Genomic DNA, 15,059 nt, shown 5'->3' on the forward strand with positions numbered 1-15,059 from the left:
TTCGAAATTTATCTAAATATTTTGAAAAAAATAACTATATTTAATATTTTATATAAATAAAGTTAAATTTTTATGCATTATCAATAATCATACTTAAGATAAGATTATGAAAATAATATGTTCTTTCAGTTAAAATAATTTTATACTAATTTTATTTCAGAGTCTATTAATAAATTTTAAAAATATTATCTATTTATTCAATTACGAAAATTAATTTAAATTGTGTTATAAAAAGTAAAATAATTTGGGGCGTCACTGATAAGATATTAAAAAATATTGATTCAAATCCTTTCTTGTGAGGTTGGACTATGTTATAAGAATACCATTTTTTTTAAGAAATAAAAAATAAATAAATGATCATAATATAGTATATAGTTACGACTAAGTTGTTTCAATTATGTGAATTGGTTGGTATTTTATGTTTTAGAATTAGGTTGTTCTTGTTTGAACTAACTGCAAAATTTAGTTGGTGGGTATAGATATGTTATTTATTACGAAACTTATCCGAATAATCATTGCAACTAAAAAAGGCAACTTTCCACACGTGTCGGTGATATAAGGAATTTATTTCAAAATGAATAAACACTCTTATAAAGTATTAAACGATAGTATAAGAAACAATTTTACATTTTAGAAAGCTAAAAAAGTAAAATATAGTTAAATTATAATAATTTTGTAAAAAAAACGTTTTAAAATTAATTTTAAGCCTACGTAAATATTAGTGTGGTAAAGTCAGAGAAAATTCATATTATTTAACTATATAAAATTTCATTGAATTAAAAAAAAGAAAAAAGGATACTGTATAGGTGAAGATAACACCAATCTAGAATCCTACGTGGTCCCACGACAAGGATAATAACATCTTGAAAGGTTTTATTTATATGAACTTTTTAGATAGCCACCTCAATGCCCATCCCTGACAATCACACTAAGAAAACAAAGCAAAAATGATGAGTGAGTGAGTGGAACTTTGTCATCTTCCTTCTACTTCTAACCCTTTCATCTCGATCTTTCTTCACTCATAACAGCAATGGCATCGTGGTTCTTGCAAAGGTCTAGAATCTTCTTCTCTACTCATCAACACAGCAAGCCATTCTTCTTACTACCATTTCTTAACAACACCTCTTCTTCCTTCTCTAGACCAAGAACACTGCCTCACAAAAACTCACCTACCCTTTTCTCCTTCTCACGTCATGAATCAACCAAAGCTGATGCACAACTGGAACTGGAGCATGATTTCACCCAGGATCACACTAATCAGGTAATTGCTTTCTGTCAACCAAACACTATCAAACTTTGAAGTTGGTATGTCTATTGAGTTATGGAGTCTGTGAGACCTTTGGATCTATGGATAAACTCTTTAGTTTCATTCTTAGTGAAATTTTAAGTTCCTCAAATATTCACCATTTTCTCACTTCACTTCAACTTCTATTTATTTTTGCTTTTAAATTATTCTCTCAAAAATATATATATTTTTTATTTTCTGTAATTTTTTAAAATTAAAAGGGAGAGTTTAAGCTTAATTCAACTCTCTGTAAAAAAAATATAAAACTTTATTTTTAATGACAATAGCAGAAAACTTTCATATTTTAAGAGATCAGATAAGACTAGTTTAAAGGGGATATTTATGATAATTATTATTATAAGTGTAATATAACAAACTTACTGTGCATAGTAGTATGTAATTAACGATTTACGCCCTTAGTTGAAGGATTGTTTTTGCATTAAAAAATTGGTAATGTGTAAGAAAAAATGACAACAAATTTGAAAATAAACATAGTTATAAAATAATCCACTTGAAAAAATAGAACAAAAGGTAAAAGAAGAAGTCATGTTTTTTGAGAGATGAAGAGATGCGTTATAGTCTTTTGTTTCCAAACTTAAAATAGAAAACATGTGAGGTTATCAATAAGATTTATTGTGTGTGAGAATAAAACACAAAAAACGAGGTACTAAATAATATAAAACACAAAAAAAAATAATAAACACAAACAGAAAAAACGAAAAACCAAAAGGGTTCCGTGCTTAAAAAACCTTTCGTTCTTAAAACTTTGTTCGCGATAAGAACGAATTGTGACGAAAGTTCTAAAATTATTATTATTTTTATTTAAAATAAGATTATAATTTAAATATAAAAACATAATTAAAACTGTAAAAAAATAATTATTATAAAATAACATAATTAATTATTTATAATTATAAATATAAATAATAATAAAAAATATATTTTTAAATAAAAAATAAATTTATATAATAATTATATTAATTATAAAAAAATAAAGATATATATAATAATAATATTATTTAATTTATAAATAAATTAATCCAATTAATTTTTAATAATTTTTAAATACAAAAATAAATTTATAAATTTATAATTATATCAATTAAAAAATATAATTTCAATCACATTATTTACATAATTTTTCTCTTATACTCTTTTTGGCATTTTATCATCAAATCATATCAAATGAAAACAATAAATCATCTCAAATGAAAACAATACATAAGATGTTCTTACCAAAAAGGTGAATGGTGTTTAGGACTGTGGATGATGTAATGAAAAATTATTTCATTTGGAATGTACTTTTATTAATAATTTAAAATTTCAATAATTTATGATTCTGGAACAAGGATATAATAAAATATTACCTCTTTATTTACTAATTTAAACTTCTAATAATTAATTCATTACGTATTACTAAATTTCTTTTCTAATATAATTAATTGAACGTGATTTTCGTACAAAATTTCACCAAGATCAATTTATGTAATACGGATTTGAAGTTTTCTTTTGTGCTTATAATTTTGATTTGATTTGAATTCATTCAGACTGTCTCTACATTGTAGTGTTTGGAAGTACATGAATTGACGTGGCTAATTAATGTTTGCTTCACGTCTAGATCACCATTATTATCTTTTTCAACTTTTATTTCACAAACTGTACATTAAAAACACTATTGAACCCATGATGAAGACAGCAGGTTTGCATACACAAAAATAAAATATATTTTCTTTTATTTGATTAGAGCTAAAATAAACAAATACATTTTAAAATTTTATAAATTCAAAACTATTTTTTTTCTTCAACTTAATTTTTTTTTTCTTTCTATCTATCCATTCATAATAATTTGTTTACATTCAATATAACCCTAAACCCACATTCAATATAAATTAAAATATATAATTTAGAAAACAAACATTTTATTTTCTCAACCAAATATTTTCATTTTAAATATATATTTCAGGCAATACTAAAATTTGTCTCTAATGTTAGTGTCACTTTATCATCATATTTTTTACTTTTTTGTTCTTTTATATCTAAAATGGTTAGGAGTAATTTTTTTAAAAATTAATTGTATATTAATGTTAATTTATAAAAAACACGTGTAGTAATTATTAAAGATGAAATGAGTGCTCAATTTTATTATAATACTAAGTCAAATTGAACCCACTTATTTAATTTACAATTTAATATATGAAGGTCAGTTGATCTAGGAACCACTAACAATAGTTTTTATAATTTTTTCATCATAATAATAATTATTTTTAAATATAAAAATTCAAACTTATTTTTTTTAAATATAATACTAATAGGTGGGTTGAGTTGATTTTACTGAAATAAATATATAAAATAATTGAAAGAATAAAATATATTTAAAGAAATAAATATTAGTAAAATATATTTAAATAAGTTAATATTAATTCAAATCAGGTTAACAAATTTCTCCCAAAAAAAGTTTAAAATTGAGTTCATAGAATTTACTTCAATAACTAAAGAACAAACATCTGTCGGTGACGTAGGCTCAATTTTGAAAGTTCTTACAGTGGGTCCTTCTGCACGACCTCTGATTTATTGTACTCCTCTCATTGTCCAAGTAAAAATAAATATAGAACCCCATTAATTTATTAATTTTATCATTCCACTAGCAAATTATTAAAGCACTGCATTATTTCAATCAAAATACAACACGTGATCAAAGTTAAACTTAGATTTATATTTTATTTAAAGTAATTATATGGAAAGATCACATTTACTGTTCAGGTATTATATAAATTTTAAAATTGATATAAATCAATTACAAGAACTATTTAAAATTCACAATTTTAAATTTTACATAAATAAGTAAAAAAGTGAATGCTCCTATTACATTGAAGTACACCTAACTAAATAGATATACCTAACTAAAAATTAGGTTGAATAAACAACCTGTATTGTATACATACCTATCAGCTGGACTTAAAACTTGTCATGTATCACAATAAGATAAAGACGAATTTGGTATGGACGTGCACTTTTAAAACTTTCAATTTTTTTAAAATTGAAAATTAAATCTGAAATGTAAAAAAAAAATATTTTGAAAAAGAAATCTGAAACATAATCTGAAAATATATTTAAAAATAAAATAAAATTCAGAAATATGTTCTGGAAATTAAAATTTAAAATATATTTAAAAAGCATTTTAAAAATATTTTTTTTATCTATATTCTCTTTTAATTTAAGGCTATTTTCATAATTTTTCAGGAGTATTTTCATATTTTACTGAAAAATGGGTTTCATGTTCAAATTAATTAATATTGTGTAGGAAGAATTTGCATATGATAACCCTATAATTTTTGTACTAATATATAAAATAATCCAAAAGGCCTTTTTTCTAGTACCCTACCAAATGTATAATTTTATGGATACAAAGATATTTCAATTTAATTATTAATTATGATTTCGAATAATACGCAAATAAATCATTATCTATAATAATTTCACTTAACTCGAAATAAGATTACCTTAAATAGAACACACCATTTTCTAAAGAAAACAAATATAGATGGTTGTAATACTTATCTAAAGAATATTTGTTTTTAAAATAATAAAGACATAAAAAAAAAGACAATAGTATACAATACTGAATTTTGCCAAATTCTTGGTGTGTCAGGAGATTGATTTTCCTGGAGGGAAAGTTGGATTTACTTCTGAAATGAGATTCATTTCCATGTCTGCTTCCAAAAGGGTGCCGTGTTATCGTGTTCTTGATGACAATGGTGAGCTGGTTAAAGACAGCAACTATGTGCAGGTATCTCAGTTCACCACCATTAGCCATTACTAATCCAATTTGGTTTACATTTTGAATAATGGGTGGACAATGATAACTGAACAGGTTAGCAAGGAAATGGGTGTGAAGATGTATTCTGACATGGTCACTCTTCAAACTATGGACAACATATTCCATGAAGTGCAGAGGCAAGGTAGAATTTCCTTCTACGTCACCCAAATGGGGGAAGAAGCAGTTAACATTGCATCTGCAGCTGCACTTGCTCCCGATGATATCATATTGCCTCAGTACCGAGAACCTGGAGTTCTACTGTGGCGTGGTTTTACACTGCAACAATTTGTTCATCAGTGCTTTGGAAACACTCATGATCTGGGGAAAGGCAGGCAGATGCCTATACATTATGGATCAAACCAGCACAATTACTTCACAATCTCATCCCCCATAGCGTAAGATGCACTCCACAATATGTTTAAATAATTGAAATTGATTAAATTGTTCATTGGTGACATGATCTCTGAACAAGTTGATATTGTTTGGCAAGAAATCCAGAACTCAACTTCCTCAAGCTGTGGGAGCTGCTTATTCTCTTAAAATGGATGGCAAGAGTGCATGTGCAGTCACTTATTGTGGGGATGGTGGGACCAGTGAGGTTAGTGGTGATGAACCATGGTAACTAGTACCAAAATGGAACACCACCATGTTTATTGCTATTAACTGACTGCATCATTAATTGCAGGGAGATTTTCATGCTGGCATGAATTTTGCAGCAGTGATGGACGCCCCTGTTATTTTTATCTGTCGAAACAATGGGTGGGCCATCAGTACACCAGTAGAAGAACAATTTCGAAGTAAAATTAATTAAATTCATTATATAAATTAAAACATTAAACTTTTCATTTTCTTCCTTCCTATAAGTATTTATTGTGTATCCAAGTATGCTGTTTTTACTTGATCAAATGTTTCAAGTTCAAGTATTTGATTTATTTCAGATGGAAAAAAATGTTTTTCCCTGTTTGGTTAGGTGATGGAGTTGTAGTGAAAGGTAAAGCTTATGGCATCTGGGGTATCAGAGTAGATGGAAATGATGCTCTTGCAGTTTATAGTGCAGTCCACACTGCTAGAGAAATCGCTATAAGAGAAAAAAGGCCTGTTTTAATTGAGGTATTAAGCTCCCTTCAAGCTTAAGATAATCATTGTTTGATACCATAACACAACCTTTTTTATTGTCCACCAATCTTATGATAATGGTATATAACTTTCAGGCTCTCACTTATAGAGTAGGACATCACTCTACATCTGATGATTCAACTAAGTACCGGGCAATTGATGAGATTGAATATTGGAAGATGAGAAGGAATCCTGTGAGTAGATTCAAGAGATGGGTGGAAAAGAATGGTTGGTGGAGTGACAAGGAAGAATTGGAGCTTAGAAGCAGTATTAGGAAGCAGGTTATTAGTTTAATTTTGCATATTGAAATTTAGTCCCATTTGCACTCTCCAACTTTTTCTCACATTTTTGTTTTGTTTTGGGATTTATGCTACTATTGTACAGCTATTACATGCGATTGAGGTGGCAGAGAAAGCACAAAAACCTCCACTTGAGGACATGTTTAATGATGTCTATGACAAACTGCCACCAAACCTTGAGGAGCAAGAGAGATTACTTAGGAAATCGATCAAGAAGCATCCCAAAGACTACCCTTCTGATGTTCCTTTGTAGATACGGCCAATTCAAACAAGGAATTGTATTCTAAATCTTACTGTCAAAATGTAAAATAAAGACTCCATTACATCTTTTCAAACACCTGTCAAATATACTTTTAAGTCAAATATAATTTTAAGTTTAATATATGAAATTTTCAATATAAGTTTTCAACTCAATAAAAAAAAATGAACATAACATTATCGTTGAAGATAAACTTACGATTCATAAGGAGGTAAACTTACGTTGTAAACGGACATGAGTCATTATGTCATTGTAGATAAGCATTAAGAATCAAAATCCCTAGTGTGAGATATAGAGGTAATACTATCTTAAAATCAGTAAATCTAGTGGAGGAAGTTGGATGTTGATGCTATACAAATTCCATATACTTCTTAGTTATATATAAGAAAAAGAAGATTTCTTGGGCTATTTATTTGTTCATCCATTGATGATCTAGTTTTCATTAATTATTGTCTAAAATTAAAGTATAAAAATATAAGAAAATAGTAAAGAATGGTAAGAAAGTTATAGTAAATAAAATAAAATAATATTTTCGTTCTAATATTATAATATTCATTTATTTAAAAAACAAAATAAGTTTAAACTTATAATGAGTGACTCAAAATCATAAAAAATAATGAAAACAAAATAATAATTTAGGATGTTGGTTATATTTTTAAGCAAATCATATTCTAATAAAAACATCATTCGTATTAAGATGCTAAGAAAAAAAAGGTAAGCATGTGAAACAAGCTAAAATATTTTAGATTATCATCCAATAAAAAAGTACTATATGAAATAAAACTGTTAAATTTCATAATAATTCTTTTTTAAATCTTAAATTGATGATTCTTTTAATAAAAATACAAAAAAAAAAATATATTAACAAAAATACAAATTAAACTTTAAAAACAATTATAAGTGGGTGGGTGCAAATCTCAACTTGTAAAATAAGGTTGAGTTAGACTTAAAGTCTATTTTTTTAATATGGTATAAAGTCATTTATAGTCTACCATAACAAGGTTTGTGATGCTTATCAGGTCACGCGCTATCGATCACCTATAAATATATAACATACACACGAGTTGAAAGATCCCGGCGAGAGAGAATTGTGTTGAAGATCTCATATCAACTATAAGAATATTTCATAGTACATAAGTGAGGGTAAACTTCACCTTATAAGCTAATTTTGTAAGGTTAAATTAGATTTAAATTTTATTTTTTACACTTTTCTTATATAGTTCATGTTGGTTATAGAATTAAAAATGCAATTATTATTATTATTATTATGTTTAATAGTGTTTTTAGTGCTTTTATTTGTCCATTTTTTTCAATTCAATTTTAAAGATATTAATTTGATTTCAATTTTATTTAGAAATAGTTAATGCAGTCCATTTTCTTAATGTCATTACATTGGCTAACGAGTAAGAGAATGTGTCATGATAATGATTTAACATTGTTTATTGAGGTATTAATTAGACATTTGACAATGCTTTTTTAATTGAACATTAATTACACATTGAAAGTAGATTGTGAGGGGCAAACAATGGGTGAAGTTGGTTGCTGAGATTTGGAGTCGTGATTTTGGGAGAATACAATGGTGGTCGTTGCTTGAAGTTTGAGATTGTGTTTTAATCGTGTGGATTGGTGGAGTTCACTAGTTCTACCTTTACTTCATAAAGTCAGTGACATTTCGTAATTAACTGAGTAATGTTGTGGTGTTTGTTTAGTGTTTAACGATGTGATTAAAATCTTGTGTGGGTAGATTTTTGTTTGTTTTGAGATGTAGTTTATGATTTGTGCATTTTGTGACATAATTAGGATTGTGGTCCACACATAAATGTTTTTTGGTTAGTGTCTCACTATTTGTGTTGTTAGTGTATGTGTCATTGGTTTTGTTTCTAATATTTGTAGTTTATTTGAACATTTTCATATTTGATAAGGTTATTTAGTTATTGTTGGCAATTTAAGATAGATTTTTTTGAAGTTGTGGTCTACCATGGAAAAGTTTGTAATATGAACATAATGAAAGATGATGGTGAGACATCTACATGTTCTTGTGATCGAGATAAATGGATTTATTTTGAAACATTAGGGATTCTTAAAGAAATGGAGTATGTTTCAGCAATGAATTTGTGATATCTATTGATGGAGATGTGTCACAATATAGGTTGCAGTTGTTGGTTAATGACAAAGTGCAATAAATATCATATGCTGAGATTGGGAATGAGCCTTTGCAAGGTCATATAATGAAGAAGATGTTAATGAGCCTATGGATTCAGATTACATTATTTTATTAGAGAACTATATGGCATTAGAAATTAGTAATGGGTAAGAACCAGTGAATTTAGCTAAGGTGGGTTTAGGTGATGTGGATTTAGATAATGTGGGGTGAGTTTAGGAGATGATGGTGTAGTTAATGTGTGTTTAATTGGTGATGATTTAGGTGATTTCCAAATGAGTGATGAGACTTTAGCTGGTGAGACCGGTGTGTTGATGAGACTAGACAAGGGTCTTTGGTGGAGATGATGAGGTTGAACAATGTTTTACTAAAAATCCGAATGAGAAAAGGAAAGCGAACCAAATAAGAGTGTTAAGATTTATGAAGATTTTCCTTAGACAGGGGATCCTAATAACTTATCAAATTATGATCCACTTGAGAATCCTATATTGTATGTGAATAACTTTATGATGAAGATACAAAATTAACAAAGAATTATAAGTGGTGTGTAAATTGCCGAGTTGCTTGATAGAGAATTGAATGACGTGAAAAGTGATTACAAAAGAAAAAGGAGAAAGGGTGGGAGAATCCCTAAAGCAAATGTTAAAAATTATGAACTATTGTAAAGATGATCTAAAATATTTGGGATTCTTAAAAAGATAACTAATTTCATTAATATATTTGAAACTAAAATTTATTATCATTTGCCATGTTACCTTGACTTTTTTAAAAATAAAATTAGAACTAAATTCAACTTTAAAAATAATGAGATTAAAGTGAAAAAAAAATATTATTGAAATAGGTAAAACTATAATAACTTTTTATTGGATAAATAGTAGATTTTTTATAATAAACCCACGTAATAATTATTAAATATTAAATACATTTTCAATTAACTCAACTGCTAACAAAATTGAAATAAAATTAATAAAATTAAAGTTTTTATATTAAGGCTATAACTTTCTTATTATATTAAAATAAAATATAAGAATACTTGTTTTACTTTTTTTTTATTTGTTTAATACCCGTTTATGTTCGTTGGTTTTCTATAAATGAATGCTGATTGTATCAACTAAGAAGAGGACAGGAATAGGGATTAGTATAAAGCTGAGAAATTAGATATTCAAATAGTTTACAAGTGAAGAAAGTGGAGAATCTAGAATCTTGTAAAGCATGTCCAAGCAAACAGTAAACACATTCTGTTTTCAAGTTCCTCGTACTCTTCCCCATGTTGGCACTGTCCAAGGCGGCATAGTATCATTATATTCATCTCTCTCTCCGAATATGCTCAAGCATATTATCTTGGTATTGTCTCAACCTTCACAGTGAGAGAAAGATTACTGGTGCTGCTATTTTGGACAGACAAGGCTTGAGAATGCTTCTGTCTTGATTAATTGGACGATAGTTTCTTCAATTCCACTTATCATGTTATTAAGTATGTGTTTTTCTGCATCACCACATTTCGTGTCAAACTTCAAGGTTCAACATCAATCATCACAGTGCTGCTTAGGGAATAGAATAATAGTTTGAGTATGGATAGCCCTCCTATTCCATCTTACGTCGTGGTTGCATGTGATGCCACAAGGGACCGCACTGAACACGAGATCAAACTCGTTGTTGATCATGTTCGGTCCAGTGGTGTCTTTCTCTCAAATGGTGACAAGCTGCTTGTGCTTTGTGTATTGCACAAAGTCTCTCACCCTAGTAAGTGTTAAGATTGCATATTTTTCAATCAGTTTGAGAAAGAGAATGGATCTACTAATGTGTTGAAGATATTATCTCGTTTTATTTCTTCATTCATTTGTTGATCTGCATCAGTTTGTGTGTATATATAGATTGTTCCTTCAATGTGCTGATTACTCATTGCATGACTATTGTGTTCCTCCTTTTGGATTAATAGTGGGGTACCAGACGTTAGCATGTCCCGAGTCTTTTGCTGGAACCAACTTTCGTACAATGGAGGAAGAAGTCAAAAAGAAAGTTGATACATATGCTAGTGAGCTTTTATCAAGTTATGAAGATTTTCAAAGTGAAGGGGTACATTATTAAATGTTCTACACTGAGCTTCCAAAGTACTCTTAACAAATGCATGCTTGTAATTAGTAGCATAACTATACGCAATTGGAACAATGTTTCCAATATTGTTTTCTAGATTGAAGTATATAATAACTACACAATTCATGTGCAGGCTACAATTGAAGTTAAAGTCACCGCAGGATTTCCAATTAAACAGGTTGTTTTACAGGAGATTACAAACTACAATGCATCTTGGATAATACTTGACAGGTATTATTATTCTTTGCTCGTGAATAACCGTTATCCTGCATTTGACAGATTAATGATTTCCATCAGTTAATGGGGATATTAACAAATAAAATTGTCCTATCCTAATGTGGCAATAGGAATATCTAGTAGAGCATAGGTTTACATTTGAAACTTAAAAAAAGATCAGTTTACTTAGTTTCCTGCTTATTTTCCTCTGATGACTGTCAACTTTATTGGGTAAATTCGAACAGACATCTTCGGCGCGACCTGAGATACCACCTTAACAAGTTGCCATGTAAGGTTGCATTGCTTAAAGATGACTTGTCTCTGGAGATTTTGAAATCTCATTATACACAAGACACAAAGGTCACAGCAACAAAATTTGTATTTTCTTTATCAAAGTTTGTGTCGCTATCAGATTGTCATAGCATTGAAGACATTGAGCACTCTATTGTCTCTTACAAAAGCTATCCCCATTCTATAGTTTCTTCTGATACCAGTGGTACGATTAGGAGCTTTACGAAGCATTCAAGTGGTAACAGGTCGCGCGATTACAATTTCGTATCAGAATTTGGATCCTCTTCTAAGCAAGAAAGATCAGGTGATCAGGAAGCCTGTTTAATTTTTTCAAGCCTGCCTTACAAGTTTTAGGAATTATGCATGCAATCGTTTCTTGTAGTGGTATGGAATCATAGTGTTTGAAAATGAGCATTTTTCACTGGCTCTCAAGAAAATTGATCATCATAAAATTCTTTCTGAAAGTCTTTTTTACACTCCTTGTTGAATATTTTAATATGCTGTTTGGTTGCTTGGGATGGTGTGGAATGGAACGACATGAAGTGATATATATGACACGGGGTGAATCTTGCTGAGAAGTGGATAGAAAGATGAATAATAAATTAATAGCATGTCATACTCCTAAATTGGGGAAAGAAAACTACAACTGTTTGAAATTTAGATTGTTTCAGCTATATATCAGATTAAATGTCAATGCAGTTTATGATTTCCTGTAGTAATTAGTCGTGGACTAATCCTTCTTATTTTTGTAGCTTAAGTATGATTACTTTTTGTTTTGTTCAATAGAAACTTATAATTTGTGTATTTTTATGTTTAGTAACCATGTTACAATTGGTACAGAGTATTTCTCCAATTTGTTAATCTAGAAGATTTGAACCTAAAACCTTATCTATCAAGACAGATTCCAATACCAAATGAACCAACTTGTTGGTTTGTTTTAAGTTCGTTGTACCATTTTAAATCTCGTGTAAAAGTTGAATATAGAAGAGATCGGTGTTTTTGCTGGTTAAATTATTTTTTTCCTACCGCATTTATGGTCTATGATGTTTCAAGTTAGTTCTTTGAAATAAATAGGAGTTTTAACTGTGATGCAGACATAAGCACTAAAGGAGAATATAGGTATCTCACTAGTTCTCAGATTGACCAAAAGCAAAACCAAAGTGGCTTTCTGCCAAAACATTCAGATGCACCGCTTCTTTGTACTGGCTGTGGGACAAGAACAGAGTTATCTATCAAAGAGTCAATGAAGTTTAGCTACTCTGACGTACAACTTGCAACAAATGATTTTTCAAAGGATAACTTATTAGGTGAAGGTGGCTATGGTCACGTATACAAGGGCGTGCTTAAAGATGGACAGCAAATTGCGGCAAAGGTAAGGAAAGAAGAAAGTTCACAAGGATTTTCTGAATTTCATTCTGAGGTGTACGTCTTAAGTTTTGCTCGACACAAGAATATAGTGATGCTGTTGGGTTATTGTTGCAAAGAAAAGAAAAACATCCTCATTTATGAATATATTTGCAACAAGTCTCTCCATTGGCATTTATTTGGTAAGTTTGTATCTTACTCTGAGTCTCAAAAATATATTCTATACCCTGAGGTTTAATTTTTATGAGAACATTTTTGTAGAAAATGATGCAGCAGTTCTTGAGTGGCACCAGAGGTATGCTATTGCCATTGGAATTGCAAAGGGATTGCGTTTTCTACATGAGGAATGCCGTGGTGGTCCTATTATTCATCGGGACATGCGACCAAGCAATATACTTCTCACCCACGATATTGTTCCCATGGTAAGGCACCATATAAGGGAAGGTTCATGGATAGTGTATAAAAAGTTTTGGTTTCACAACATCCACATAACTCAGTAATTCCATATTTTATCATTTCTATAAGAGGCTTCCTTTTGGTATTCACATTAAAGTGGCATGTTGACTGAAAATGCTTTGATGGCATGAGCTTTCAATTAAGTGGTGTGTTGACTATAAATGCAGCTAGGTGACTTTGGGCTTGCTAAATGGAAGACTGGTAATGAAAGTCCTCAAACAATGATAATGGGCACATTAGGGTGAGAATTTGTTCAAGTTTTTGTTTACTATAACTTCCTTGACCATATGCTTCTGAATTCAAAACATAAAAAATAAAAGAAAGAATGCTTTTTGTGATTGTAGATACCTTGCTCCTGAGTATGCTGAGGATGGTATTGTTTCTGAGGGAACAGATGTGTATTCTTATGGCATTATCCTGTTACAATTGATATCGGGACGCCAGGTTGGGAATTCCAACAATCCAGAACAACAACAATCTCTCCGACAATGGGTATCTTTGATTGTTTACGTCTTTAGATATATTCAAAACCATTGAAAGAAACTTTACATGTTTGCAGTATCAATATCAACATCAATCACTGACCTTGATAAATAATATTACGTGTGGAAACATTAGGCTGAGCCAATGATAGAGAAGTTGGCCTTACATGAACTGATTGACACTCGTCTAGGGGAATCTTATGACACGTATGAACTCTACCTCATTGCTAAAGCAGCATACTTCTGTGTGCAAAGGAAGCCTGAGATGCGTCCATCAATGGGAGAGGTACTTAATTCAACCTCGTTATTACTTTCACCAACTTTTTTGTTTTTATTTACAACATCAACATCTAACATTAATGTTCATAAGAGAGGAGGATCTGCACACTCTTTCAAATATATTGCAAATTACAATAAATATCAGCTTGTTCTTCATCAGGTTGTGCGACTTCTTGAGGGAGAAAGTAGCCACTTCCACTCCTTGGAAGAACAATTTGTACCTAATTTTAACGGCTAAGCTCATCTGCATACTGTGTTTGTAGTCACTTTATTCTCTTTTTCTTTTTGTGTACTTTGCAGAAACTTTGGTTTGGTTTCTCCCATTTTTTTGTGCTTCGGAGATATTTAATGCGCCAGTTTAATGTCTTTTATGTTATTGGTGGTGTGTTTAATTCGTCTCATTTACCTTACAACTCATTTTATTAATTTTATAATCAATACTTTAATTCAATAACTTATTAATTTAATATTTTATTATTATTTAAGATAACAATTTTTCCATAATAATAATAATAAAAAAAAAGAACCATTTTTAACTGATGTCATCCATTATTTTGAGAGATAGAAAGAAGGTATCCCACTTCTTATATGATCTAATATTATATAAAAAATTATATTTTCAAATTTTATACTGAATAAATACTCACTTCACAGTTTTATTTTAATAATGTATATCAAGAATTTAATTTAAAAAAATAGAAAAATATAATTAAAATTTTATTATAACTGTTTATCAAATTGTTGTTTTCTTATAATGGGTTGTGAAATTATCAATGCTCTTATTATATATACCAAGAGAGCTTTCTTTACTCCATGGATTGGTCACTTGAAAAACATAAGTGCATAGGATACTAACCTCTAGACAGCACATTTTAGAGAGACAAGATACTTTGACCTCTGCACTACACATATAAAGAGACAAAACATTTTGATTGTGAT

The 15,059-nt window shown here is 29.4% G+C and overlaps 2 protein-coding genes across 3 annotated transcripts; both read left to right on the plus strand.

Annotated features, from left to right (window-relative positions):
• The first annotated feature begins 881 nt into the window (after positions 1-881).
• LOC137821680 (2-oxoisovalerate dehydrogenase subunit alpha 2, mitochondrial-like) lies at positions 882-6,899 on the plus strand. Its single transcript, XM_068626391.1, has 8 exons — positions 882-1,261; positions 4,935-5,072; positions 5,157-5,497; positions 5,601-5,700; positions 5,788-5,899; positions 6,073-6,212; positions 6,314-6,499; positions 6,603-6,899. Exons 1-8 carry the CDS (start codon positions 1,031-1,033, stop codon positions 6,768-6,770), a joined length of 1,416 nt encoding a protein of 471 aa, XP_068482492.1. The 5' UTR covers positions 882-1,030; the 3' UTR covers positions 6,771-6,899.
• A 3,500-nt stretch (positions 6,900-10,399) lies between these two features.
• LOC137822878 (serine/threonine-protein kinase CDG1-like) lies at positions 10,400-14,496 on the plus strand. 2 transcript variants are annotated; one of them, XM_068627894.1, is made up of 10 exons: positions 10,400-10,680; positions 10,877-11,013; positions 11,165-11,262; positions 11,493-11,842; positions 12,633-13,085; positions 13,165-13,325; positions 13,527-13,600; positions 13,704-13,851; positions 13,978-14,127; positions 14,281-14,496. In XM_068627894.1, exons 1-10 carry the CDS (start codon positions 10,509-10,511, stop codon positions 14,356-14,358), a joined length of 1,821 nt encoding a protein of 606 aa, XP_068483995.1. In that variant the 5' UTR covers positions 10,400-10,508; the 3' UTR covers positions 14,359-14,496. The 2 variants fall into 2 exon arrangements, with proteins under 2 accessions (XP_068483995.1, XP_068483994.1); XM_068627893.1 differs by having other exon boundaries at positions 10,434-10,680; positions 14,266-14,496.
• Positions 14,497-15,059: the final 563 nt, after the last annotated feature.

The sequence above is a fragment of the Phaseolus vulgaris genome, chromosome 9 (assembly GCF_000499845.2).
Source record: "Phaseolus vulgaris cultivar G19833 chromosome 9, P. vulgaris v2.0, whole genome shotgun sequence".
NCBI lineage: Eukaryota > Viridiplantae > Streptophyta > Magnoliopsida > Fabales > Fabaceae > Phaseolus > Phaseolus vulgaris.